The 27,755-nt window shown below is 38.1% G+C and overlaps 1 protein-coding gene across 1 annotated transcript in view; it reads right to left on the reverse strand.

The window, feature by feature from the left end:
• Positions 1–3,693, reverse strand: part of LOC149794341 (rRNA 2'-O-methyltransferase fibrillarin-like) — a 37,201-nt gene extending 33,508 nt beyond the window's left edge. Inside the window, exon 1 of the mRNA XM_089968490.1 lies at positions 3,598–3,693. Coding sequence (XP_089824616.1) covers positions 3,598–3,610 — 13 coding nt within the window. The 5' untranslated portion in view covers positions 3,611–3,693. The remainder of the gene's footprint in view (positions 1–3,597) is intronic.
• Between the last annotated feature and the right edge of the window lie 24,062 nt (positions 3,694–27,755).

A 27,755-nucleotide genomic window follows, 5' to 3' on the forward strand; every position in this document is an offset into this window, starting at 1 on the left:
TGCACGAGTTATCAAGGGAGAGGTGTATTATGCATATATTTAAGTCCCTTCATCATAGCATAAAATGGCTCATATGACTGACAAGTGGCTCAAAATTTTTTAATTTGGCAAATTTCAGGGCGCAAAGAAAAATATTTCCAAGGGAGACTGGTTGGCTGGATTTCGATGGAAGCTTTGATGCGATATTAGATTAAGTTGATGCATGTTTCTTTAATGAAATGGATAAAAAATATACTAATGCTGAAGAAAGTGTTTACATAGCTTTGTTTCATTAATGATTCATATCACACTGTAGCCAATGAAATGTAAGCCAACAGAACTTGAAAACATGTCCATCTGGTTGTGTGAAAATTTGAAGATATTAAAACAAAGACATCAGAGTAAGTAAAGTCTGACCAAAAAATGTATGACTTTAATTTGTAGAAAAGCTTCAATATGGACTGCCAAGTGTGTGACATTCCTGAAAATTTAAATCATAATTCCGATGTTAATTGAAGTCGGAATACACTACAGAGCCCCATTATTTCGCGTGCAAGACCTCAACACCCAAAACATAAATTTCAGGGTCGACATCTTACATTGTAGGACTAGACATCTACATTAACACCCCGGACTCTGAATAATCCTACAATATAAAACAGAGCACATGTTGTATTTGTTTAGTGCTATGTCTTAGTACCCAAACAACAGGTTGTAAACTGTTCCGATGTCAGCTGACATTGGAATGAATAGTCCAAGATTCAGGAATATCTTACAAACATGGCCGCCTATATTGACACTATTCCACTAATTTGTGTGTAATTAATATACTTACTCTGTGCTATCTTTATGCTGGCGGAATGACACTAGCAAATGGATGCATTTTCGTGTTCCGTTGATATACATGTGAATTTGTTGCAATGCAATGGTAGTCGATGCATGCCGAAGTATGTTTAAGTAGGTTCATGTAGGGGATGTTTCTTGAACTAAATGAAACATTGCTTACAGTTACGTCATGTCGTTAAAGAATAATATTTCAACTTAACCAGATTTTGGCATTCACAGCTTTCCAGCCAAGTGAATTTATGCTATTGTTGTTGTTGTATGGTTTAAAGCCATTTTTCAGCACACGATAGGCTATACATAGTATTAATGGTGGAGGAAAAACCCAGGAAAACCCCAGATCCACAAGATGCTACTAGCAAGCTTTCTCACATACAAGCATTGGCCGAATCCGAGACTTGAACCCACGCAGACAGAGGTGAGATAGACAGTGATCCGTAATGGAAAGTGCCTTAGACCACTCAGGGCCCCCAAATGAAATATAGGCCAATAAAACTTGAAAACAGGTCCATTTCTTTTGTGAGAATCTGAATTTATTAGAGAAAAGACATCAGGGCAAGTAAAGTCTGGCTAAAACATAATAACTTTACTTTGTAGAAAAGCATCCTTATTGATTGCCAGTGATGTGTAATATTCCTGAAAATTTCACTTTCGTTATACTGTTAGTCAACATCAAAACTCACTACACAGCGCTGTTAGTTAGGCAGTACGACCCTGACGCCCAAAACATAAATATCAGCATCAAAGTAGCAACAGGGGATGCCCCTAGAAGGCACTGATGATCAAGATTAATGGTTTCTCAAAATGTCAACCTCATTACACCCGGTACCTTCTCTGCTTTAATATGTAAAAAGCCAACATTATGTATTCATGGTTCAAATACCTACATTTAGCATATACGACACTGGGCCTTTTCTTCTTATTCAGCAGGGTAAAAAAAATGAGAAACGAATTTTTCAAACACTGAAAAACTAAATAAACGAACATATACGCTCACCTATGCCTACTTTTTAAATAGTTTGGAGTTCTTTTAACAAGAATAATGGTAAAAATGTGTGCGAATATTTGTGGAAAACCCATGAATTACATCTTTTTCAAAGGTCACCCATGACAACAAGAACAATAACTCTTCCCGGCACATGGGTACGTACAAAATGTAAACAATTACAACATAATTTGGGTTCAAAAACACGACTGTATGAAAAGGTAGATGTTTATAGCAAGGAATCAGATTATACAGAATACTGTCATTCATTATACCAAACCTATTACAAAATATTTGTACAACTTTTGTTGTGTAATATATTTTCGAAGTTAGAGACTCGACAGGAGTATCACTCACAGACTCAGTGATACTAGACATATTGATAATATGTATGTGATTGTGATCACTGAGATATTATCAATATCAGGTCATCTGTTCTATGTACGGTTCTAATCTAGAGACATTGGTATTAAAATTAAAATGTTCATGTTTAGTAGGGACAGAAGAGGTAAAAGTTCAACTATTTTTCAGAATTTTGAAGAATGAAAACAAACTGATTTAAAATTGTCATGCCATTTTTTGTGAATATTAATATGAATATTGTCATCATAAGCCAAGGAACAGAGAATCGATCTGTAGTATTTCTCAATTAAAACAAATACATTATCATAAATATTTATTGAGAACCAACTCAGTGACAGTTTCTGATACCACAATTGTCTTTACTTCATGAACTATGTAATATTGCTTAAAACAATGGCTAAAATTGGCTAGAATTATTATAAACAATGGCTAAAATTGGCTAGAATTATTATGAAAATATCGCAAATTTTGGATATCCAAAATTTAATGTTGCACCATCCTAAGTTGACACTATATAAATCCTGACTTACTGGAATGAAAACTTAGTGGAAAAACAGACCAAATGTATCTTATGATAACTAAATTCTAAAATAGCAATTGTTATTTACTAAATAAAGAAGACTGTAATGAATATGCACTATTGGTTTTAAGAGTAACATACAATTTCAACTTGGTATGACTCATGATTATGTTATTGCAAGCAAAAATGTTAGGGGGTGTGATAAAAAGGCACATAAAGTCTTCAGAAGTACCTGGAACATAGAAAAATTAAATTTATTCTTTAAGCTGAATGTTCACAACACATTTATATATAACTATATGCAAAAAAATATGCAACTTTCAGCATGAAGTAAGAGGAGGTCAAGAATTGTGTCCAAAGACCGATATTAAAAATGGTGGACGATACATGTGTTTGAATGCTTCCTGTGAATTTATTTGAAAAGATATCATAAAGATGGGTTCATTTTTTAAATCTGCACACTCAAATTACGCAGAAAACATTCCATTTTATATATTCTATAATTATGACAAAATCTTCCCCTGTTGCTAGTCAAAGTCTTACATGTAGGACTACATCACCCCCCAGAACAAAACTTACTCTTACGTTGTAAGACTACACCCCGACATACACACACACACACCTACATCCATCCCTATTAGAACTGTCTGGGTGAACGTCTCACGTTGTAGGACAAAACAGCTCTCGACTTCATTTGAGATGTTTTGTCGCAGAGTTGCCAGTACAAGAAATTTATATAATGATAAACGTGTACTTTACACAACGCAGAATTGCTGCAACGATGCACATGCACAACATATTGTTTTGATCTAACATACCTAACGGAATTTTAATAATACTAAATACAGTGAATTAAAGAATCATTCTACTGAAATTAGTTTCAAACCGTTGTATAAATCAAATATACCTGGTCTTCCCATTGCAACTTTACAGAATACAAAAACACGTGGTGAACAAAACTTCCGGATCCTACGGAATGGGCTAATAATTGGACTGGTCACATAATACTTGTCAGTTTCGGAAACCCGCACATGCATGACAAGAAAATAATATATATATATATATATATATATATATATATATATATATATATATATATATATATATATATATATATATATATATATATATATATATATATATATATATAAAACAACAAAATAGGAAACTCAGATAATTGTGTGCAGGTTAAATGTTAATATTAGTTTAAAGTATTCCAAAAAGTGACGTCAATCCATGTAATTATGTAGGGTTTCTATGGAATTTACTTTAAATTTAAATACGGCATGTTTGTAGAACAGTTTTGGCAATAAATTTATAAATGAATTCAATTTCTATTTAATTTATTGCCTGACAACTCTTCTATACTTTTTTACTTCTGTTTAAGGACAGAGTAGAAAATGAAGTTGATGATAATTTAGTTATATCTACAATCCAAACACACCCTCCACTATCCACCAAATGCTTTTTAATTACGGTGCACTCTATAATTCATCACCCTATTTTTTTAAAAACTATTCAAACACAGATTCATACAATCCGGCACCCGCATTTTGATTGCTATCCAAGGACACATATATTTGCTATGCAACGAAAAGTGTAAGAGTGCTTATGCATACTGTATACGTACATACACACACAAATTATATCACACACAAGGGTAGGCATTGTTTAAAGACACGCTGCTTTACTTACTCACACATATTGTCATACATGAAGGGCTAAGAGGTTTTAGGTTTTAGTTTTAAACAACACAGGCATACACAAACACATGCATACACAAACACATGCACACACAAACACAAAAACACATTTTGTTTTGTTTGGCAAGTATGATTAGTATATCTCATTTTTTGAGATCTATTTGACTCTGATTGATTGATTGTTTTATCCGCAAGGACGAGGTAGTCATTCAAAGAATAGAATTGATCATACTTATATAACCCACACTTGCATATTAAAGGTTGAAGACCCATCTGAGTGCGTTTCTTGCAATGAACCCTTTACTATAAACAGAGACGTTGTGAATGACACTGATAAAACATTCGGTAACTTTTTACTCACGACATTAACAACCTTTCTTCCTTCATTCAGGGTAAATAATGTAGAGAAATCGGACCTTGTCACTGCTCAACATTTCCTCCATCTAACTCTTAACTCATTAACTTTGCGTCGTTCTCCCAAACTAAATGAAAATATAACTCGTGGGTCAGAGAGTAGCCAAGTGGTCTAAAGCGCTCACTGTTACGGATCACTGTCATCTCACCTCTGTCTGCGTGGGTTCAAATCTAGGTCAATGTGGGTATGTGAGAAAGTTTGCCGGTAGCTTCTCGTGGGTCAGTGATTCTTTTCGGGGTTTTCCCGGGTTCTTCCTCTACCATTTATACTGGCCGCCATATATAGCCTATCTTGTGCTGAAAAATGGTGTTAAACCCTATAATAACAATAACCTTCTTGTGTACTCCCCATGTCAGGAAATATTCATACAGATATGTCCTTCCAGGAACATTCAGTTGGTCTGAGAAGATACAAAACACAAGCGCTAATTAAAATTGGCTACAATTGTTTGTCACCTTTTTGCAAGCTCAATTTGAAAATGGCTGTTCCCCTGACACAGTACACGATAAACATTTGAGTTTTAGGAACACATTCATCACACCACATCCAATGGGGTTATTGTTTAGTTCCTGACGTGAGGAACTCTGTGAAGGAGAGGTAGCTGCTGCTTTTAACGGAATGATATCCACTTCTTGTTTTTATAGTCGAGGACATCTGAAGAGACATTCAAGTTTCAAAACTAGGTGGATATCCTGTCCACAATTTTTCACTTTTGGAAGTCGGCATTTGCACACTTTACGTCTTCTTCGATGAATAATTTTCGTCATTCATTGTTATCAAGCGAGTAGGAAGTTCCTTTCCTTACATCTCCATTCATGCCTTCCATGTTAAAGACAGGAGGTTCACATGTTTCTCCACTGACGCGAAACAATTCGGTTGTCAAGTTAGATAAACAACCTTTTTTATAACGTGTGGTTTTTTTCCAATGCGAACCAATTTTCCAGTTTTTTGGTTTAGAAAGTCACTATTTTTGTCTTTTGCCACCGGAGAGGGTGATGACCACTTTGTTTCGAAACCAATCTGAAAGCTTGTACTAACTGACCCAATCTTTCGTTTCTTCTCGTTTGAGAGTAGGGGACGATGTCACCAAGTAAGCTTAATTGGTATTGAAGCAGACAGAGTTTGAAACGTGTGTTGCTCTTCTTCTTCCATCCCTCAGGATGTAATTGTCTTGCTGGCTTTTTCTTCTCTCTATTCACGATGACGTTGGAATCTCTCGGAGTAGGTTTATCTCTTTCGTCTAAAGCTTCATGGTGAAAAGTTGAAAACGTTGCAATAAGTGTTCGTACCGTAGCAATTTTCTGTTTCTGACAAACTGATTCGATCCATCAACGATCGTAACTTGTGTTGTAGTTGTGATATATTGGTGAAATTAGGATTCGGAGATAAAAGATGTATCTGTTGTTTGTACGAACGATGGCGTTCTATCCATCGTTTCTTTGGAACCAAAATTAGTTTTCTTCCTTCCATAAGATCCAAAGGTACAAGCGTGATGTCTTTCCAGGAAAGGCTGCCCTTTTTATCGTCTTTCTTTCCACCCTGATCTCATGACTCCTTCTAATGGTGGTCACTCTAATCGTGCTAACAAGGGAGCAGTTTTCTTTATCTTGTCATTGAGTGGCGTTTTCTTTTTCACCATTCTGCAATGAATGTTCCCATGTTATCTTAATCGTCGTTTCCGTCGCTTGTACAAAGGTACCATTCCTTTGAAAACATTCATTTAACATTTGCAAATGGTATCGATTACTTCTTTGGGTGCGCTTTGAACGATTTGTTTCCACATCAGAGGATTGGATTTCGCCAGTACTGACAAAACATCTGTGTTTATCTCACCGAGGAGGGAGTCCCTATTTTGTCCCTTTTTTAGAGGAAGATTTTGTCTTGAGACGACGAGCAGGGTGGTGGTGACATCTGTTTCAGAAACAAAAATAAAAACACCGAAGAGGAACTTAACTTACGTTTCGTTTTTATACAGGAATTTGTCTCCACTGATTGACGTCACATCATATCAACTTCTTTATGGGTACCACCCAACGGTAAGGTATTCTCAACTAAGTCGTAACGGTGCTTGTTTACATCAGTCCATTAATTTTGTAAAACACATGTTCTATCTTGTTCTTTTGTTTTGGGGGAGACCACTTTTTCTGTTTTTAGCTGCAACACAAGTTTCCTGAGCAGTAAAGAGAATGTCCTTTGGCGTAGAAGTAGAACTTCTTTTAGAAATCAGTCTCCAGTGTTTCATCAAACTAAGAAATACGGGTATTAAATCAAGCTTGACAGGCATCATTGTGAATGGCGAAGAAATAGAAGTGACAGGAGATTCCATTACCTCTTTTTTTTTTTTTTTTTTTTTTTGTTGGAGCATGTACGAGTAGTAGCAGCAGTAGCCCTCTTTCTGGCATGATATTTTTTCACTAAGGGCACTTCTTCTTAGAGCTTTTATCTGTTTAAATTTGCTGCACTGCTGCTCCTCTTTTGGGTCTGCTGGTGTCTTTCGGGCATTTGGCTTTTCTGTTGTTCTAGCTTCGGCATTAGGATCCAATTTTAAAAATGAACGAATGACGATATCTCCTTAACAGCAACGTCTACCAGGTTTCATAATGATCTGGGGGGTTTTTTTTGGTCTCAGTATATATTCGTGTATCTGCCAGTTGTGACAACGCTGCTTCAGATTTTGCAAAATGGCGTTTGGTTTAATGAGACAAATGAATGAAACTTTGAAGTAGTGCTGTAACACTTTTTTCTAACTGGCTTCTAAAGGATGTATACAGACTAGTGCATTTATTTTACGACAGAGTGCATAAAGTGCCCGAATAAATTTGGCTGATGAAATTCAAGGCTATCATGTTGATAACTGTTTGAAAGAAAAGAAGTGCAGGATGATTTTATAGTTTAATTCTTCAGACAGACGCCAAAGATGAAGTATAAATGACAGGTACTCTTTTGTGGCACCAATAGCAAAATATAGTACAAAATATCAAATAATCAGGAGTGGTCAGTTTTAAATTGACGAATACTTACGCATGAGGTCTTTAGGTGGCATCGTCATGCACATAACTGAAGCTGGTTGTTTCTGTGTGGCTAACATTTGCACTTGAGATTTATCTCTTGGACTTTTAAAGAATACCTTATGATGGACGTTGAGTCTGATGTGGCGAAGTGCCTTACTTTGCTGAAATAAATTTTGTATATTATAAATAACACTAGCATTCCATCATATTCGTCAAGAATGCCTTATACAAACGAAATCGATTCTCATTCACTTTCTTTAAGTAATGTGTAAGCCGATTGCCACTCTTTGTAACACCACTCTTTGTAATACCACATGATACGTTCGTTGTGGTGGATGATTAAAAAAGTGTGATTTGTGTTCGATTAAACGTTCGACAAATTCGGTTTTGCCTAAACCAACATTCAATATGCTAAAGTTATGGAGAAATATAAGGTCTCCCAAATTTGACGATCTAACTATTCGTCAATCACTTTGACAATTGAGGAGTAGGAAGATGCAGCCATAACCTTGGTGTTGAGAATTCTGAGATTACCACCAATGACGCAAGATGTTTTGTAATTTTACACACCTTTGATGTTTTTTTCAAAAAAGTGTAAAACATAATTGCCATTCAGTATACGTGAATTAAAACACAAAAACATATATGGCATAAACTACGCCAATAAGACACGAATAAAATTACCAAAGCTGCATATAAATAAGCAAGAGTACAACATTCACGATCTATTTGTGTCACATGAAATCTGTGTACACGCTATGTTTTTTACTTTCTTTCTAGCCTCTGTGAAGTGCATGGTCTCTAATTTATCCAGAAATATCACTTCTTACTCATCCTTTTCTATCTGTACAACAGTTCAACTATTCTAGTGGACTTATAATATTTATTCCTCTATTTCAGGTTTTTGATCGGCTGTTTCTAAAATTGCCTTCAATTCCAATTTATTTCTTCCACTGGTCATGAGTTAACTTCTTTTCGTGGATTAGTGCCACACAATGTCAGTCTCTTCTTGTATCTAAGTATCGAAACCAGGACTTCTACAGCCACGTTCATCTTTCCAAGCATAAATTTGTTGGTTTAACCAACTAGGCATACACACATTTAGTTAAGTCTGAAGCGTGGATAAAATGCGACAAATGAAAATTTCACAAGAAGGTAAAACTTGTCTTCATCACTATTTTTAATATTTAAAACACAATATGTCTTTCGTGCACAAAGATTGGGTGGGCATGCCTTGCTGCATGTACTGTTCATAAATAGTCCACAATGAATTTGCTGGTAAACGAAACCGAAAACAGTAGTCACCAACACACACACTCACACACACACACACACACAGCATCGTCACAATTCTATGGATTCGTAGGTGGAAATATTCCTTCACAAAATTCAAGCAAAGTCAAGGAAAACGTGTATTCTTATTTTATTTGTACATCTCGATGAGCTAGTCGTATCCAGAGCGTTTGAGGGTGCATAGATGATATCCATTTGTCTTATTTAGTCTGACACAACGATGGATAGAAACTATTTTCTGGTTTTAATCTGAGAAATATGTTACTTAGCCTGAGAAAATCATCGGGCTCGAGTCGCAGCCATTACGATCTTGTTCCGTGGTAGGATATTGCCAAATTTGGTATGCTTTTGACAGTTGACAACCACGATCCATACGATATTGTTCCGTAGTAGGATAGTGCCAAATTTGGTATGTTTTTGACAGTTGACAACCACAGTCCAGAGCATGAAATAATTCGACAGTCAACCACGTTCCTGTCAAAGCGTGTTCTTAATCCTTGTGGCAAGAAGTTTGGTCTTAATAACACGTTTCAGCGCACGTACAACTTAAGGGAAACACAAGTGGCTTTGACCGGTAAGAAATCAAGCATATTTACACACTCAATGATACAACGAACGCTTATCGTTGTATTTGGTTTGCCGTCCTTGAGAGTCGTCAACATCGTACGGCAAGTGTGTCGCATTGGTTCGTCCTCAAAACACAAACTGTCGTGTGGCTTTTCCATCAGTGATGTTAAGCTCGTCATTGCTCTGTTGTACGTGTTGAATTCTGTCGATGACTTTGTAAGGTGTTAATTCTTTTGTCGGTGTGCTATATTCGATCCAGGCAGGAGACATCAAACTGTCGTAAGTAATATTGAGTTTCCAACGATCATCCTCCTCAGCTTGGCACTGTCGTTTTCAATGTTTTTAGTACCGAATCACATAACCCTGCAATAAAACCTGCTGCTTTGTCTGGTGGCACTTGAGACTTGAACTAATTAGATTTTACTGTGTGGGTGTAAGTAGTGGCTCTACATTTCTGGAAGCCACTAATAATTTTTCGAAGCTGCTGAACGACATTTCTCAGTGAATATTGACTCTCTTGAATGTGTGGCTAAGGAGGTAGAGGGTGTTGGTTCAGGACCACTAATGTGATCTTCGTAATCACTGGCACGTAATCACCAACACTTCAGTAAGCGTGTAAGTCGACGTTGTCTCTTTTCTTATTCTGGCTTCTCGCTGGAATAGTGTGATTGTTCGCTTCAGAGAAAGAGAGAGTAAAATCTCTTAAAACCATCAAGGTCTGGCGTTCTCTCTCTCTCTCTTATGGCACGATCTTTTTCTGGAACAAAATCTTCCAGATAATTATCCTATTAATCCAGATTACCCTCGGCATGCAAACATCGCCCTGACCAGTCAGTTTCACTTTTGTCTACTATTATTACCCTCGGTATCCAAACATCGCCCTGACCAGTCACAGTTTCCCTTTTGTCTACTATTATTACCCTCGGTATGCAAACATCGCCTGACCAGTCACAGTTTCACTTTTGTCTACTATTATTAACCTCGGTATGCAAACATCGCCCTGACCAGTCAGTTTCACTTTTGTCTACTATTATTACAACTTCAGGATCAGGAGAGTCAGCCAATATCTTCTGCAAGAGTTGTATACATATAAGTTCTATTATTTGCAGAGTGCCGTGGGCAACCACTTGTGAAATCCATTTTGTTCTTGTCTGTAAGAATCCTGTAATAAGCAAGTTCATTGGCATCAGTGCCATCATCGTCTTTCAGCAAAATAACGAAACGACTAAATATGACTGATGGACCGGACACGTTGATTCCTTTAGTACTCCATGCCATGTAGGTTTTATAACAATGCAAATACTGGACTGCCGAGATAGCTCATTTTCGGATTATTACCATATTTCTGACTTTGGTACATCATATTTTAGAAATGTATTCATGATAAATTCTGGTATGACGCAAACATGGTCAACTTGCAAACGAAGTAAGGTAAATTTTTCCGAGCATGTGAACTTAATTTCACTTGTTGTTGACCTGTTGAGTCCAGTGCGATTAAGAGGTTAACATTCCAATAATGCATTAAGCGTAACCGGTTAGATAATTTACTAACCGTTTCAGACCTAGCTAAAACATTCTGTTCCTTAAATATTCATTGTGTTGTGATCAATATCAAGAAATTCATTCTAACATCATGATTACTCGAACGCAGAGTGTACACATGTGTATCGCCATTATTAAAATTACTTACATACAAAACCGTAAGATGACTGAAATGTCAAGCGAAATAAACAGGGTTCGTGTGCTTGCGAATTTGTGGATAAGTGTTTGCTAATTGCAAGCGTGAAGAAGGTGTTACTATTCCCTGTTACATCTTAGAATAATGGATTATTGTACATATATATCATTTGGATTCAGCTGGGTAAGGGGTTTCCAAATGTTTCTTTGTGAAGAAAATTCTCTCAAATTTTCGTAATAAAAAAATAACTGCATGTATTTCTGCCGATTGCATCGTATTCACCCAAAGCTCGATCTTGACAGTAGTTTTGTTCCTGTAGTAACCGCAAATACTTTTGACTTTTTTTCGACCGTGATATAACATTTATTACTCATATTAGATATCTCACGAACAACTTTCACAGTGCCCTGGAATTTAATACGAGTCATGGCAAACACAAATTAAGGGTGGCGGGGGAGGGGGGGGTGCGTCATACATATCATTATGCCGAAACTTGAATGTGGGTTGACTGTACTGATGGGTGGTAAACCGTACCTGCTGATGCTTGCTCCGTTACTCAGTCAATTTTATATGCATTTTACAGAATTTTAACGTCTTTAAGCTTTTATATTTTAACTTCCTCTACATTTATTGTGAAGGGATCATCTTTCTAAATTTTATGCATCTTTATTTTACACTTTTCAAACTTAATCTTCTCTTGACACTACATAGTCATTTTTTGTGTGCTGATATGCCTCAAAACACTGTTCCATCCAATACCATCGAGCATGCAACAGGAAAAGCCGCGGATGTTTAGACTGGACGAGGCAGAATATAGTAGTATGCTCAAACTCACGAGGGAAACGGAAAATGTCACCATTTTGTTTTAATCTGAATAATGGAAGACCAGCTAGAGTAACATGTATCCTAATATGCAAAAGTTAATGATTCGTCTACAAGAGAAATGTCAATGTTAGCTATTCTTCTTAAATCAACTACGAAGAAAGTCGAACAAAGGAATATCGAGTTTAAGATTTAAAATTTAACATTGCACCTAGGATCTGACGAAATAAGCTTTAACATATTTTATGGTAATCACATCAAACCTGTAACCATTACATGGAGCTCTCTAAAGCATATATTGAGTAAAACTAACTAGATATATTGAATGGTATTAAAAACAAATGTTTTCTTCCTACATAGATTTCAGCACATGTATAAACAAAGTACTGAGCAACAAAAAACATCAATATAAGCGTTTTTTCGTTTTTTTTCTTTTATTCAATGACTGAATCATTTCCTCATTTCCCCAATATACAGTCTTCCGTTACAAACAAATCATAGTGGTTAAAGAAAGTGGTCATGCTCGAAATGAAACATTATTATTGAATTTTCAAAATAAGATTGTTCTTTAATATACTTTTGAACACAGGTGTCCGCAATGCTTTGGTGACTACTTTAATGGATTTTGCAGTAACATTAAAGAAATGCACAGGCGACAACAATTTAGTGATTGCGACTGTTGTTATGACTACATGGTCTGAAACAAGGTGACAGGAAGAAGCAAAACAAGCAAATAAAGTAAAATAAAAAAATGTATTTCCTTATTATACAAGGTGAACATTTAAAAAGAAATTCAGTAATGTGAGTTTAATTCCCAAATAATCTGTTCTGTCTTGAGTCCAAACGTTTAAAATATTCCGAATGAACTCCAAGTCCTAAATATGCTTATGTACCAATAGTCTTGAACAAGCTGATGTACCAATGGTCTTTATGTATCAAAATAATATAATCTAGAATGTCTTTGAATGATTCATCAATAATTCCAAAGCAGCGTTTTAGTCCAAAAGTTAAAAAGCACTTAGTAATTTTTTAAAAAATTAAATACCCGATTCCTCTCAAATTATATCTCAACACAACTAAAAATGATTACACCAGACTGTTCTTAAGATAGAAATGAATAATTTTGTTAACAACATCCTTATATAAAAACCTAATTCACAATAAAATGAGCAGGATGTGGGTGAGATCTCTTCCGGGACATTCTATGTAATAAAATAGACTTTGAACTCAAATCGGTAGGCAACCTATTTATAATATACAAACATAACAGAAAACAGGTATACACCAAAACGCTATCCTCAATCATGGACAAAGGTTAAGCACGCAGTACAAATTAAATATACATAACACTGTACACATGGCTACCGTTTTGATTTCCAAAAGCATAATTTTGTCTTTAAAACAATATATTATACAAAAATCAGTCTAGCATAATCACGCTTGTCTTATCACTTTTCTGTCATTGTAACTAGCCTTCAAACAGGAAGTATGAAACAATTGTCTTTAAAAGATATAAAAGCATCTAAATCTGTATATATTTTTGTGATTTTAGAACAATAAGTTTTGTTCGAGTATTTCCAATTTAGCCTGCCGCTACGCTCTGAACACGATCCAAAGAACCCTGAAATATAAATGAAGTAAATATTAACATGAAAAGCTATACTTGGGCAAATATGGCAACCCGCATCCTTTAATTTCACCTACCTATATAGCACATACTAAGCTACCTAGTGAGCTGTCAGCCTTCTTTCGTGCAACAATATGTACATGTCATGCAATTTATCTTAAGTCGTTAGAACTATCTGCATGTAAGCCTGCTCATCCACTTGTCTGTAGACTTCATATCAACGAATGAATGATTCAACCAACTTACCTACCTAGCTACATACTTACCTACCAATCTATGGTCATGTCTTTTTGCCTGCCTCTGTCTCTCGACTTGTCAATTTCTTTGTTGTAAAGCTGTTATCTTCATTTTTTTATCAACACACTTTCTGATCTTTGTGTCGGTTTGTCTACATTTATGTCAGCATTATTCATGGTATGTGATGCACTGACTGTCATGTAGTTTGGTATACCCAAGTCAATATCTCGTAAATTATACCCTTTTTCAATCGATTTGGATTTAGCGTAGCATCAGCAGTGCTTGTCAAACGTGAAATGTGCAACTCATAGAGACCATTGTTGCCGATTTGGTGACTAGCACGTTTCTGAAAGAGAATTACAACCCTTAATACATATTGAATGCGTGTGTTAAAAATAATCATCTGATCTCTGCGTACATGTATGTGTGTTGACCGTCTATTGAGGGTCTAAGGCCCTCACCTCACCGCCTCTATCCTCCTTAGTTTGAGTCTCGGCTTGATCAACGTGGATATAAGAGAAAACTTTCCAATAACTTCACATGGGTTGGTGGATCCTCTCGGGTTCTTCCTCCACCAAAAGTATATCTGGTTGCCATGTATAGCCTATAAAATGGCGCTTATCCTCCACAACACCGAAGCTGTTGCTACTTAACCATCATTAAACGAGGCAATATTGTCCGCTTGTTGCAATTTGGACTGAAGTGACCAGGAGTAGCATGCTAGCAGTCCGTTAGATCATAGCACATGAGCTGGAGGAATGGATCATGTAGTGCCCACACCCACATCCCATTCCCCGGCAAATGACCATACTGACAGTAGTAAACTTTAGTTGTGAAGAATGCTAATTACGTCAATATATCCCTTCCATAGCCTTTCTAAAAGAATGGCGTATCTGCCCTATCTGCTGTAAAAAAAAAAAAATTAGAAAAAGGTCGACAAGTCTGCTGTCAAAGAGAAATAGTGATATAGTTAGTTTTATTATCAAGTAAAGTTTACAAAGAACGGCGGCTTCCAATCTTGATAATTTATAATTTCCTGCAATATCAGTCAGCTTGCCACGAGGGAGGTCACATACTCCTGTGATCAAATAGGTCGCTCTGTATGCGGTGAATTTATTTTATTATGCGTTTATTTTCTAAATCCAAAATCAGAATACGAGTACATTTATTTTATGCCTTGCAACTGCAGAGATTTGCTAATTCGATGGCAAATCAAATGGTATCCTTGAGATAAAATCCAGATGTAAGCAGCAGGGAAGTTCTACAGACCAGACGGTTCCGCCAAAATAAAGCCTCCTACGAGAACTTTCTCCGTAGAAGCCTCAGAAAGCAGAAATAAAGCTTCCTACGAAAATTAATTTGCGTAAATTCGTCACCGAGTGCAATTTTTGTGTGCAAAATCAATGATTCTGGACAAGGAAAAAACGAAGATTTTAGGGGGGGGGGGAATTTATTTGGTGTCGGTGCGATTTTGCAAGATTGGGCTGCGGATCTCATGAATAAATTTGATCAAGACCGATTCGATATCTACTACGCGGATCATGAAGATTGATCGTGATAAAACCGTGCGGTGTTGCCTGAGCGCGGCTGAAGAAATTTTTGAATTTGTTTATGTCCATGTCGCCGTTGCACCAGGTCTGATGAATATTTCTCAGCGTGTGAGTATCGACGCCATTGAAAACCGACAAGATATTGCAATTATCTCTAATTACCTTAGGAATTTGCGTATATCGCTGCGTCACGTAAATCACATCGGTGTTCTTATGTCTGCCACGCGAGAATATCCTAGCCGGGTTGGTTTGCTTGTCCAGCATGACATCATCGAATACGACAAGATTGTTAACATCGCCATCTAGATTTTCCACGGATGGAGCTTCATTGATGTCTGTGATAAATTCGATTGTGCCTTCGTCGGTATTGTCGCTAAATTCTTTTAGCACCTGATAACATCGCTGATCATCAACGGACGGCGCAACCAAATACAACTTATCCCATTTTAGCCATCTCATTATCAAATTTAGCAACAATTGCGTCTTTCCAGAACCAGACGGGCCAATAATTATCATCCTAATCGAATTTGGTAATACAGCGTTATGTTTTATTTGCTCGCGTTGCTTCGTGGCGGAAAAATCAATTACATTCATGTTACTAGAATACATGGATCTATATTGTGTTAAGTGTCACACGCACACGGCTACGCTAAATCCAATCGAAATCGTCACACGCAACAACAGGAACGCAATCAAGGGCGAATGCGAAGTTTGTAGCACACGCAAGTTCAAATTTGTAAAACAAAAAAAAATAGAACCGGAGGAGACATTACCGCCTCCTTGAAAAATCTACCCGGGCTGCCTTGGGCGAAATATCCCGGAGAGAAGCATCTACCAGGATACAATTACTGCGGACCCGGAACAAGGCTCGATATAAGACTCGATGATAATGGCCAACCCAAACAAGATGAAGAACCAGTAAACGCCATCGATAACGCGTGCTACTATCACGATCTTGCGTATCGTAGCGGGGATTTACAACAAAGACATCTTGCTGATATTAGGCTAATTCACGCAATAGACGCGATTCCAGACAAAAGTTTCAAGGAGAAATTGGTAACTTGGTTGATAAAAGGCGCAATGAAAGGTAAATTAGTATTCGGTGCCGGTAAATAATAATGGAGCAGATATATTATTCTCCGCGAGGTTTTTGGCGAGGAAAATCAGCAATAGCCAAACTTGCCAAGGCCGCTAAAGTAAAACAATCCGTTGCTGAATCGTGGCTATCGAAACAGGCAGTCTGGCAAATATATCTTCCTCCGCCTAAAAAAATACCGTACGCGAGTTTCTCTGTCAGCGTACCTAATGAAGTTCATCAGGCTGATCTTATGTTTCTTCCTTACGATACCGTCGACGGAGTCACATACAAATATGTCCTGACAGTCGTTGATATTGCTAGCAGGTATAAAGAAGCCGAGCCATTATCGAATAAAACAGCAACGGAGATCGCTAAGGCTTATAGCGAAATTTATTCCCGATCCCCGTTGACATGGCCGAAGCTTCTCCAGGTTGATCCAGGTCGAGAATTTCTTGGCGCGGTTACTTCACTGATGAAAAAGAATAATGTTAAAATCCGTCGCGGTATTGTAGGTGTTCATCACAATCAAGCTATCGTCGAAAGATTCAATAAAACACTCGCGGAAAGATTATTCGGATATCAGTACGCGCGTGAATTCATCCAAGATAATCGATCTCACGATTGGGTATCGAGATTGCCTCATGTGATTAACGCGCTAAATAACGAGACAACTAGAACAATAGCAATGAAACCTGCAATTGCAATTACAAAATCGAATATACCCCTAAAGCGAGATTCCACAATTCCGCCTGTGCTAGGTAGCGTCACGGTCAGGTATTTATATAAAGAAGGCGAGGCTGAAGGAGGAAGAAAAAGAGCAACCGATCCAAACTGGAGCGTTACAACACACAAAATATCCGCCGTAACAAGATCGTCAGGGAGACCAGCAATTTACATCTTAGATTCGCTAGCGCCACAACGCGGATTTACCAAGGAAGAATTACAAATAATACCGAAAGATACTCAACTACCGCCAGCGTCATTAATGTGATTTACTCGAATTCTACCTAACTGAGATAATTTTCTTACTCTCGACACGGCCAGATACACTAAATTTGACCAGGAAATTCTATCATCGACGATCCAGACCTGGCCGCATACAGTCAATCCCTGCGACGAATGTATCGTTGTTGCATATCCTAGTTTCCATGGCGATCTTTCTGCGTTTATCGCGTCATTGACAAGATTAATATCAACAAGAATAATATCATTCAAGACCAAGATCTTTTCCTCTCCGCAGGGTAAAGTAACACTAATATTTTGTTTTCTGGTATCAGCGGGTCTGTAACACAACGGCACCTGCAACGTTGGAAATTTCTCGCAATGCAACTTGAATAACATCTCCTGGATAGTATCACGAACAATTTTCCTACTAGCAACAATCAGATGATCGGGACGCCACAAATTTAGAAAAATATCCATCGGAGTCTCGTCGATTATTCTTCTCATCACATCACATTGAATTTTATTCGGTTGTAATCGAATTAATTTTTTAAATTCGGTCAGTAAAATATCATCGGATCTATAATCGGCGTCGATTTCCTCATAATAGTCAACGAAGTTTCTGAGCCACTCATGAGGCGATTCACCATCAATCGGATCAGGTTGGCCGTGATCGCCGCACATTATCACGGCGGTATTTTTCCCCTCCAGCCAGGTCAAGATCGATTTTAGCGTGACAAGATTTACTGTGCAAATTTCATCAAATATAATTATCTTGTTGATGTATTTGTTTCCCATGCGAGCCGAATCCCACAATCCACCGCTGTACTTGAAATAACTATGATACGTGCAAGAACCAACCCCGCGTTGCTTTATTTCTCGCGCTAATCTATGTGTCGGAGTCAACACAATCATGTCAGAATTTGCAAATAAATTTATCGCTCGCGTTGTTTTACCGCTACCACCAGGACCATTCATGTAGACGAATTTACTACGTGAAATCGGGTCAAATGCGGATGCAGCCGTCGAAGATTCTTCACATTTATCCCGATGAAATTTATCGCAATCTTCGACATCGGCGTCTTCGCAATAATCTAGGATATCCTCGTTTTTTATCCTCCAAGTTCCCCAAGAACCATCGGCGATTAAATTTTCTAGCCTATACTGGTATTTCTTATCGATATAAAACGAATCCGTTGCGACCCTTACCGCGATATCAGAAAATTTATTTATCATCGACAGTAAATTTATACTCACATAAGCGAGCATCGATGACCTCAAATGAGTATATTGCGCTGATTCTCCGTCGAGGTAGCTAATTACCGTACCTAACTTTGTTCCATCAATGATAATATTCTCTCTGTTGCAGAATATCCCTCGTGACACTGTATCGGCGATAATAAAGTCCATCTCGGCGTCGTTGATAAACAACCTAGCGTGCCTGTGTTTATGATCAACGGATCCTCCTTGAGTAAATTTGCCAATTATTTTTCTTCCAATATCTTTCGCGTTTTCACAATCCGTCGGCAACCACACCTCGGTTTGTTTCCTGTATGATATAATCGCCTCGCTCACCGTCAACGATATTAACATTGACGAATCCAGCATATATCTCAACAACACCGTAGGGACCCAACGACGCTGCGATAAATGCCGACCAAACCAAATATAACAGATTTTATGTAAATTTTCAGCAAACTCGAACGAAGTAACATAAGCGAATCCTGTCATAACAAAATCTGGCAACGGTCCGTTAATCGCTACCCTTGTCATCTCGTTGGTGGGATGACCAAATTTAGCAAAATAATCCGCACAATCGCCATATCCGAGGAAACTTCCAGGATAGCACGCGCTCATGTCAATGGAGATCATGTCTTCGAAATAATACTTGGTATTCCACAATCCGCCATGGCCGTATTCGATACAGCTAAGTTGAATATCAGCGAGATATTCGTTTCTCGTAGGTTTCCATGAGTTTCTCTCTCTGGCGGCGTGAGCGGCAACAGATGGAATCGTAAAACAATTTGTCAGTAGCTGATCGGGATTTGACGAATATTTCACCGCGATATTTTTCATCGATTCGTGTAATTTTTCATCACGGTAAATATCTCCGCGCGGCAAGATAAACTGATCATATTTTTCTTCGCTCGAGAATAACCAAATCGATATTGGATCAGACGCGGCTAATATTTTGATATATCTGAACATGGCATCGGAATTGTCCTTTGCAGAATTTTTCACGGGATAAAATTTAACAACACGATCCCGCGGAAATATCATTACCGATTGCGACCATGCATGTGAATTATGATCAACAATCTCGATTGGTACTCCTCGAGATCTATACGGCGATGAGTATAATATTTCTCCCGATAATGTTTTCACCGTGATTGGAAATTTAAGTTTCTTGCTCAACACAGCTACATCATCCACCGATGCACCATCAGTAACTGTCTTCGCCCACGCGTTAATTTTACTCAACCTCAACTGGGTCAGGCCAGATCCACGTCGAGCGTTTTTCATATGCTCGATAACGCGCTCGGCAACGCAATTTATCATCGTAGAGTCTTTCATCGCGGGTAGATTTTTCATGTCAGGATTATTATTCAGCCGATAAATACCATAAACAACAGCACTAGAAGGGTACGCCCTAGCATAATAAGGACCGTCAATTCCCAATAACAATCCTGGCTTCGAATTTTTATCAAGAACGACATTTTTCTTACCGCCACGCACGGGATCTCGTTTATCGCGAATAATCCAAGTATCGTCAGGCATTTGTGCGATAAATTTTATCCCGAAGATAAATCGCTCTTCGTTATGCGAGTTTTTTATGTGCTCGATTATTTTCTTCGCCCGTTCCAGATTCATCGTGGCATCAATAGAGTTAGTTTTCCATGTCGACCAAGTGTGAATCGCTCCATCATCGAAAAATTCTCTCTTGGCCCGATCAACCTCGGGTATAATATATTCTGCTTCATCAAGATCAAATGCATCCATTATTATATTTTAGACAAATGTTTAAATTATATAATGCAATGCAAATGGATACCAATCGGATCAACAAAATCATGTGATAAATCCTGCAGAGGTGATTATTGTGGCGCTCACATATACGCGATTCGACGTGGCAGCAAAGGACCACAGCGATGTTTAGTTTGTGAAGTTGGCACTCGAGGAAAGACACGGTTGTGTTTGTCCTGTGGAGGGAAAAATTATCGGGAGTTACGACGATATTACGAAAAGAAATCTTCCTCGGTGATAACATGCGAAGAGGATTATATTAATCGATTCAAGACAAATTATGATTTAGACAGATAAATATTATATAATGAATCTGAAATCGACGATTCCTGCAATGACAATCACACACGAGTTTAAATCACACCCAACCATCGAGGGATACGAAGCATCATCGGATGGTACCGTCAGACATATCAGAACGAGGAAAAATGTCGGTAAAGTTGATAGATTTGGATATCTCAAATTTACCATCAACAAAAACAAAAAACGAAGATGCACGAGTTATTCATGTCACAAATTTATATTCGAATGTTACAACGGATCAGTAGAAATTGGACTTGTTATCGATCACATCGATGGAAATAAACTTAACAATAAACTTTCCAATCTCCGAGCAGTGACTCCGAGTGAAAATTCAAGATTTGGTAATACCGGTGGCGGACGGCGACCACCTAAGGCGGTTAAATCGGTAAATCGAGAAACAGGCAAGGAGATTGTATTTGAGTCAATGAGCGCCGCTGCAAAACATTTTAGTATTAATTCAACCTCAGTCATGCGTGCTGCAGAAAGAATAATCAACGCGACGTTCTCATATAAATTCGGCGAGTGGATCGAGTTTTATTATATACCAATAATATTCGATTCGGAGAGTGAGGACGAGGATTTTGAAGAATAATTGAATTACAGGATTGTTATATAATGAATGAGGAAAATATAAACAATATCATCGAAGCCATCGATGACCTGAAGAAAAAAATAAATCTTCCCTCGGAGTTGGACACGAATAAAATTCGATCCGAATTCGAGACGATTGTTCAAGGGAAACTCGAATACAAATACACGCTGCCATCAGAATACAAATTAATAAAAAAGATCCAGATTGCGATGTATCAATCACTTGCGACAGTCAGCGATGATCAAATCGAGGATTTCGTTAAATTATCGACGTTGGTTGAGAAAGCTAGGTTGATTTTATCAGATGCATACGAATCGAAAAAAATTACAAGCTCGCGCGTCAGGCAGCTGAAAAGGCTTGTCGATGAAAGTAAAGTTAGAATCGGAGATTCTTGAATCTTCCTGAAGATTTTCCCAAACAAAAAAAAACAAAAATTAAAAAAATATATTAATTTTGAAAATTTCCCTGGATTTTATTTATTTTTTGGGGCCATTTTTCCCTGGCAGACAGATTCAAGAGTCTTTGACTCTCACGATCTTACCAGGAGATTGATACTTATCGTTTCCCCGCGTATATCAAGTAAATTTCCGTTCTGATCCGTTAGTTTGAAATTTATCCTCGACAACAACCGATTATGACATCGCAGATAAAACGGATTCACTGGTTCTTTTATTATCAAATATCCAGGAGATGCGCTAGGCGAAAACGAATACAAGATAAAACCCTGCTGCGCCTGATTTGACACTGACGAATCAACATTATAGCTGCCCTCGACAACATCCGCGTGAAGATAAATCGCGATAACTTCCGTTATATTAACGATACCCGGCGATATATGCCTTCCACCTTTGGTCGGGTCATTATTGTATTTGAGAATCGATTCTGATTGTACTTTTTTAATCCACGCGGCATGTAATTTCGGAAATAAATCATCGATGGTATCAGTGACGGATTTTCTCATTTCATCAACATCATAATTGGGAAATTTGAAATTTGGTAGCGTTTCCTTGGTTAATTCAAATACTCTCATGAATTTTTGTTTTTCTCCTGAATTTCTGATCAACTCGAATTTGCTAATAGGAAGAACATAATCGGCAATTGATATATCATCGGCTATCGCCTGAATGAACATACCGTGATAATATTCAATATCATTTGCAAGTTGATTTAAAATCTTCACACGTTTGATAATTTCGCTACATGAACCTGATTTATTTAAAATGCATTCATGAAAGGATCCCCGCAATAAATTTAATTGTATTATATGTTCTTGAATAAATTCGTCGAGGGTTCTTCTTACCAAGATACCGTCTATGGGGGCTATTATCCTGTTAATGTTGGTAGCGTCGAAGATTTTCACACGGGGGGGGGTCTATGGGGGCTATTATCCTGCCGTCTATGGGTTTTATTATCCTTTTAATTTTTTTATCTGGGGAAATTTTAGGAAGAGGCAACCATGAGAGAATTCTTTCGTTAATAAAAGTAAAAGCGAACATTACCAGGTTAAATTTGTGGTTATTCATGAGGTTGATGGCGCTACCGATCAGAGGCTTGTGTTTGATATCTCCGTACCATCCTTCGTCGGTGGTAAAATCTGATTTTTTTGGTTCCGGTAGTTCTGGAGGAGCTTCCTCGTGCCAACCTGGAATAATAAAATCTGGTTTTTCTGGTTTTGCAAGAGGTGCGATTTCGGGCCAACCTAGAACTGTTCTAATCGATGACTGGTAAATATCAACGATATATGGCGATTTTACTTCGATTATCGACGACAACGTTGGATCGTGCGAGGATATTTTTATTCCTGGAGTAGCATCGCCGGTTATATTTGATATTCTACTGGTAAATTCCTTATCTAGTTGCTCAATTTCGTAACTGCCTGTTGGTATGCCAACGACGATCCAATCGGGCGTTCCATCAGGGAGGTTTTTATTGGCAAAAACAAGCGAATTATTTGATAACATTTTACCGAATGACGTCGATCTAACATTGGGCCAGCTGTTGTAGACGCGTAGTTGTGTTAACGCCATTTCCTTGACGCTGATTGGTGTTGAAAAATTAATGCTAAATTCTGGCTTGGTTGAACTTAACGATATTAGCGTTGTTGTCGGCGGTGTCGTGTTTGTCACGATCTGGGCTAGTTCGGACATTATTAATATTCATTTGTTCAATCTCCGAGTAAATGCTTATCATCGAAGAAAATTCTAGATCGGAGATAACGCCATCGTTGAGACTCTCAGAAAGCAGCGATGATAATTTCGAATACGCGCCGTTGACCTGGGATAATTTATTCTTGTACAAGGATAACTTTTCACTCGTGCACGAGGAGATTTTTTTCGCGATGATATTGAGAACACCAGCGATTGTCGTTGTCGATGATATTATGATCGTTGCTACGATCGGCGCGATTGTTGTTACCGCGGATAAAATTATTCCCGCACCGGCAACTACCGCGGATACCGCGTACACGGCAACGTCAATGGTAACTAATCTACGCTGGTATTTTTTTATTTTTATTTGATAATCGTCGAGGAGTTTTTTTTAGCGAATCCTGCCATGACCGCGCCTGATTGTAGCGGTAATCCGATGCAGTCATTTATTAGTATCTACGATAACAATTACGGAATGCCAATTGTGTTTATCCCGGATATGTATTCGAAAATTACAAAATAGGCAGTTTGTTCTGTGAAAGATCTATCTGGTGGTTCTAACATGAAAAATGTGTTGCTATCTTCTTTTAATGAAATAATAAAAAAATCCGGGGTAAAATTCATGGAATTTATAACCAGAATTTAGTTGTCTTTCTTGTACTGGTCGTACCTTAAATTTTATCTCGGAGATAATATATACTCGATATACACCAGTAATTGGCGCGGCAAAAGTAATTTCGTTATTCACAGGTGTCCAGGTAAGATTATATATCCTAAACACAAATGGTACATTGCAGGGTAGATTTTTTGTTACCACCTGATCTGGCACATAAAGGCGCCCCAGTTTTGGAAGATTCGCTGATGTTATTGTATCTTCGATATTTTGAATAGCTTCCCTCACGTAGATAAGATTTGTTACAGAGTCATTATGGGTTAATGTTGTTTCGGTAAGTTTCGCGTTTAAATCTAGAATTTCTCCGTCATACACTGATGTATCGACCTTTTGACGCGCTAATTCACGTACCACGTTAATTTCATCGTTGATTTTTTTTATTTTCTCATCTGTCGATTCACGCATCGCGTGAAACCCCTTGGCAAATTCGGGAGCAACAACATCGCTGAGTTTACTAATTTCCTCTCTGATTTTTTTGTTGAGATCGTCGATTGTTGTTTTCTGACCCAACGAGATATGTACTTCGTTAATTTCGCCATGAATACTAGTAATTTCATCGTTGATGGATTTTATTCTATCATTGATTTCGTCGATTGATTTTTTATCGATTTTCTGGCCCATCGCGGTATTTATTTTGGTAATTTCCTCGTTGATGGATTTTATTCTCTCGATGAGATCATTGTGTGTAGTTGAGGACTCATCGATGAATTTTTTTATATCCTCGTCGATTTTTTTGCTAAATTTAGTTGATACTTCATCGAACTTTTTAAGTTCGCGATTTAGGTTGTTAAATCTTTTTGTTATTTTGTCCTGGAAATCATCGTTTGGTGCCTTATCGGCCTTTAGGAGCAACGCCGCTGATAACTCGCTATTTTTTTTTTTCATATCCACGAGATCGGCCTTTGGGGGAAACTCCGCGATGATATCGTTAATATCAGCGATAGATTTTAATACCATCTCCGATTGGCGAGTAAATTGACTAATGTGATCGCGGTATTCTTCTCGCTTGATTATATCAGTTATTTTGACGTTGCTGGTGTGTAATCGCCCTTCGGCATTTTGAAAAACAGCAACTTCGCCAGGATCTACCTCTGACAGCGATAGAAGATTATTAATATCACTCTTGGTTGCAAATTTTGATACATCGATGTCGCCTACTTCTGTTTTTTCCTTCCTAAAGAGGGATCTACCGTAAATGTCAACCATGATATTTATCTACGGCGTATTCAAATACAATTTTGTGATAAGAACCGGATGATTTTGAAATTGCGTCAAGAACATTAATTGACTCTGGACCGCATATCGGTGGATCAGCTAATGTTTGTGTTGGAAGCGTCGAATACCAAACCGGAAGTTTCAGCGAAGACACGTAATTGATAAATTCGTTTGGTGGTGCTAATCCATACGAGTCAAAGTAAGCAACTTCGCGAGGATTAATCGCGTAGGCAACCCAGTGTGTGCCAGGGCCGGTATTTGCATCAAGATTAATTATTCCTGTCTCGGTAGGGTTTAGTTTTTCTGGTAGTTGATCTCGCATAAATACGCCTCTGAAAAATTTTATTTTTTTTTTCTTTGCTTCGCTGATTAAATCTAAATTTGAGGCTGGTAGGCTCGACTTAGGCCGGATCCGTACGGGGGTCGTCTCAGATAAAGGCCGTTTCCCTTTTTTTTACGGTATCTTCCTCCGGTAATTTTTCGCATTATTGTAGAGCCTAATTCAGAACCCACACCTCCGAGCGCGCCTAATCCTAATGCCTTTCCAATCGCCGGAAGAGCAAGTTTCGCTAGAGGCAATAGGAAAGGAAGAAATCCACCTGTTTTGACCATGTCTCTGATGGCGCCTATGGAAAGGCTCACATGAACACCGGAATTTGCTGATTTGGCCTTGGAGAAACGTTCACGTTGACCTTTAGTTAGCGATAGTTTGTTAGGCCCACCCTGAATTTGATCATTTTTCAGGGTTAATTTCATACCGCATCGCTTTGATATCGCTGATTGGAGTTTTTTCATCTGACCCGGGGTCAGAGTTACACTGACGTGTTCGTATGGCATATTAATAATCGCTTAATCTAAATTTGGAATTTGTTACATTTTCTCGACAGGAGCATCGATGACTCTCATTCTGCCGCTGATGCCTTCCAGGATCATTGTTCTATCGCTGAGAATAACCGCGATGGCTCTTGCATTTCCACCTGTGTTAATTCTGGCTTTGAAATGGATATCAACGACAGATTGTTTTACCAAATCGAGATGTTCCAGGGAAAAGTAATAGATAGGATAGTGAGTATTAAAATCCAACTGTGATATTTGCAATCCGGTATCGATATTTTGATCGCGACCCATGAAACTTAGCAATCGATGATACGCGCGTGCCGTAGAATAGTTGGCAAAATCAATTGATATTTCCTCGGATGGTTCCTGTTGGCCGTTTATTCTCAATGATACGTTTGTTGCCGCGAATTGATCGAATATCATATGACTGTGTTCTTGATCGTATCTATTTGCGTTTTGGAGAGCAACAAAGATGTGTCTAGGTGCCGAGAAGCCCTGTTGTGACGCAATTCTCCAGGTAAATATTCCGTTAATATTAACATTATCGACGGAATCGGTCATCGTTGTCAGCCAGGACATGACGGACTTTCCGCCTTGATTCATGAATGATAATAATTTTTCTTCCTCGAGCATTGATGGAACTATCGATGGCATCCACAAGGTAATTTTTTCAAGGACAATTTTACCGTCATCACCTGCACCCGCGCCTGTTTCTCGCCAGATGGCTCTGTTATCGCCCGCGGGGGAGTCTCGAACGAAAGTTATCGTATGTTTTGCCCCGTAAATAACTTTTCTGAAATGCCTGCAAAATCCAAAAATGTGAGATAGCGGAATTGCACAGGAAAATCTTCGATCATCCCCAATTAACATTTTCCTTCGCGTGTGAAATCCAAGATTGTAATTGTTATTGGGGGCGATCACTATAGGTGAAGTATCGGCGGCGGCAGTATTAGCGGTATTTGTCGGTATACCAATATTATACTGATTATGATCAGCTTCATCAGAATTATCCTTGGCAAACATCATACTAGGGCCGGCCGATCTGGTAAAATCATCCGAGTATCTGGCTAGGCCTATGATCGTCGTTGCTATATCAACGTTGTTCGTGATTGATTCGATCTCTCTTCCATCGATCATGTAAGTGGCGCTCTTGAATAACGCCATGATACCGTTGTTGACAAATCCTACCTTAAAATCGGTGTCAAAGTTGGTATTATCGTTTTTTACAACTTTCCCAACAAATTCGATATACGCCTCAGATGGAAGAAAATATCTTGTTGTATCGTGGACTTGAATTTCCTTGCGATTAGGAGTATTTGGGTCAACTACGTCGTACGAGAAATACTGGAAA

Source organism: Sinohyriopsis cumingii, chromosome 8 (genome assembly GCF_028554795.1).
Source record: "Sinohyriopsis cumingii isolate HCF-2022 chromosome 8, ASM2855479v2, whole genome shotgun sequence".
NCBI classification, from domain to species: Eukaryota; Metazoa; Mollusca; class Bivalvia; order Unionida; family Unionidae; genus Sinohyriopsis; species Sinohyriopsis cumingii.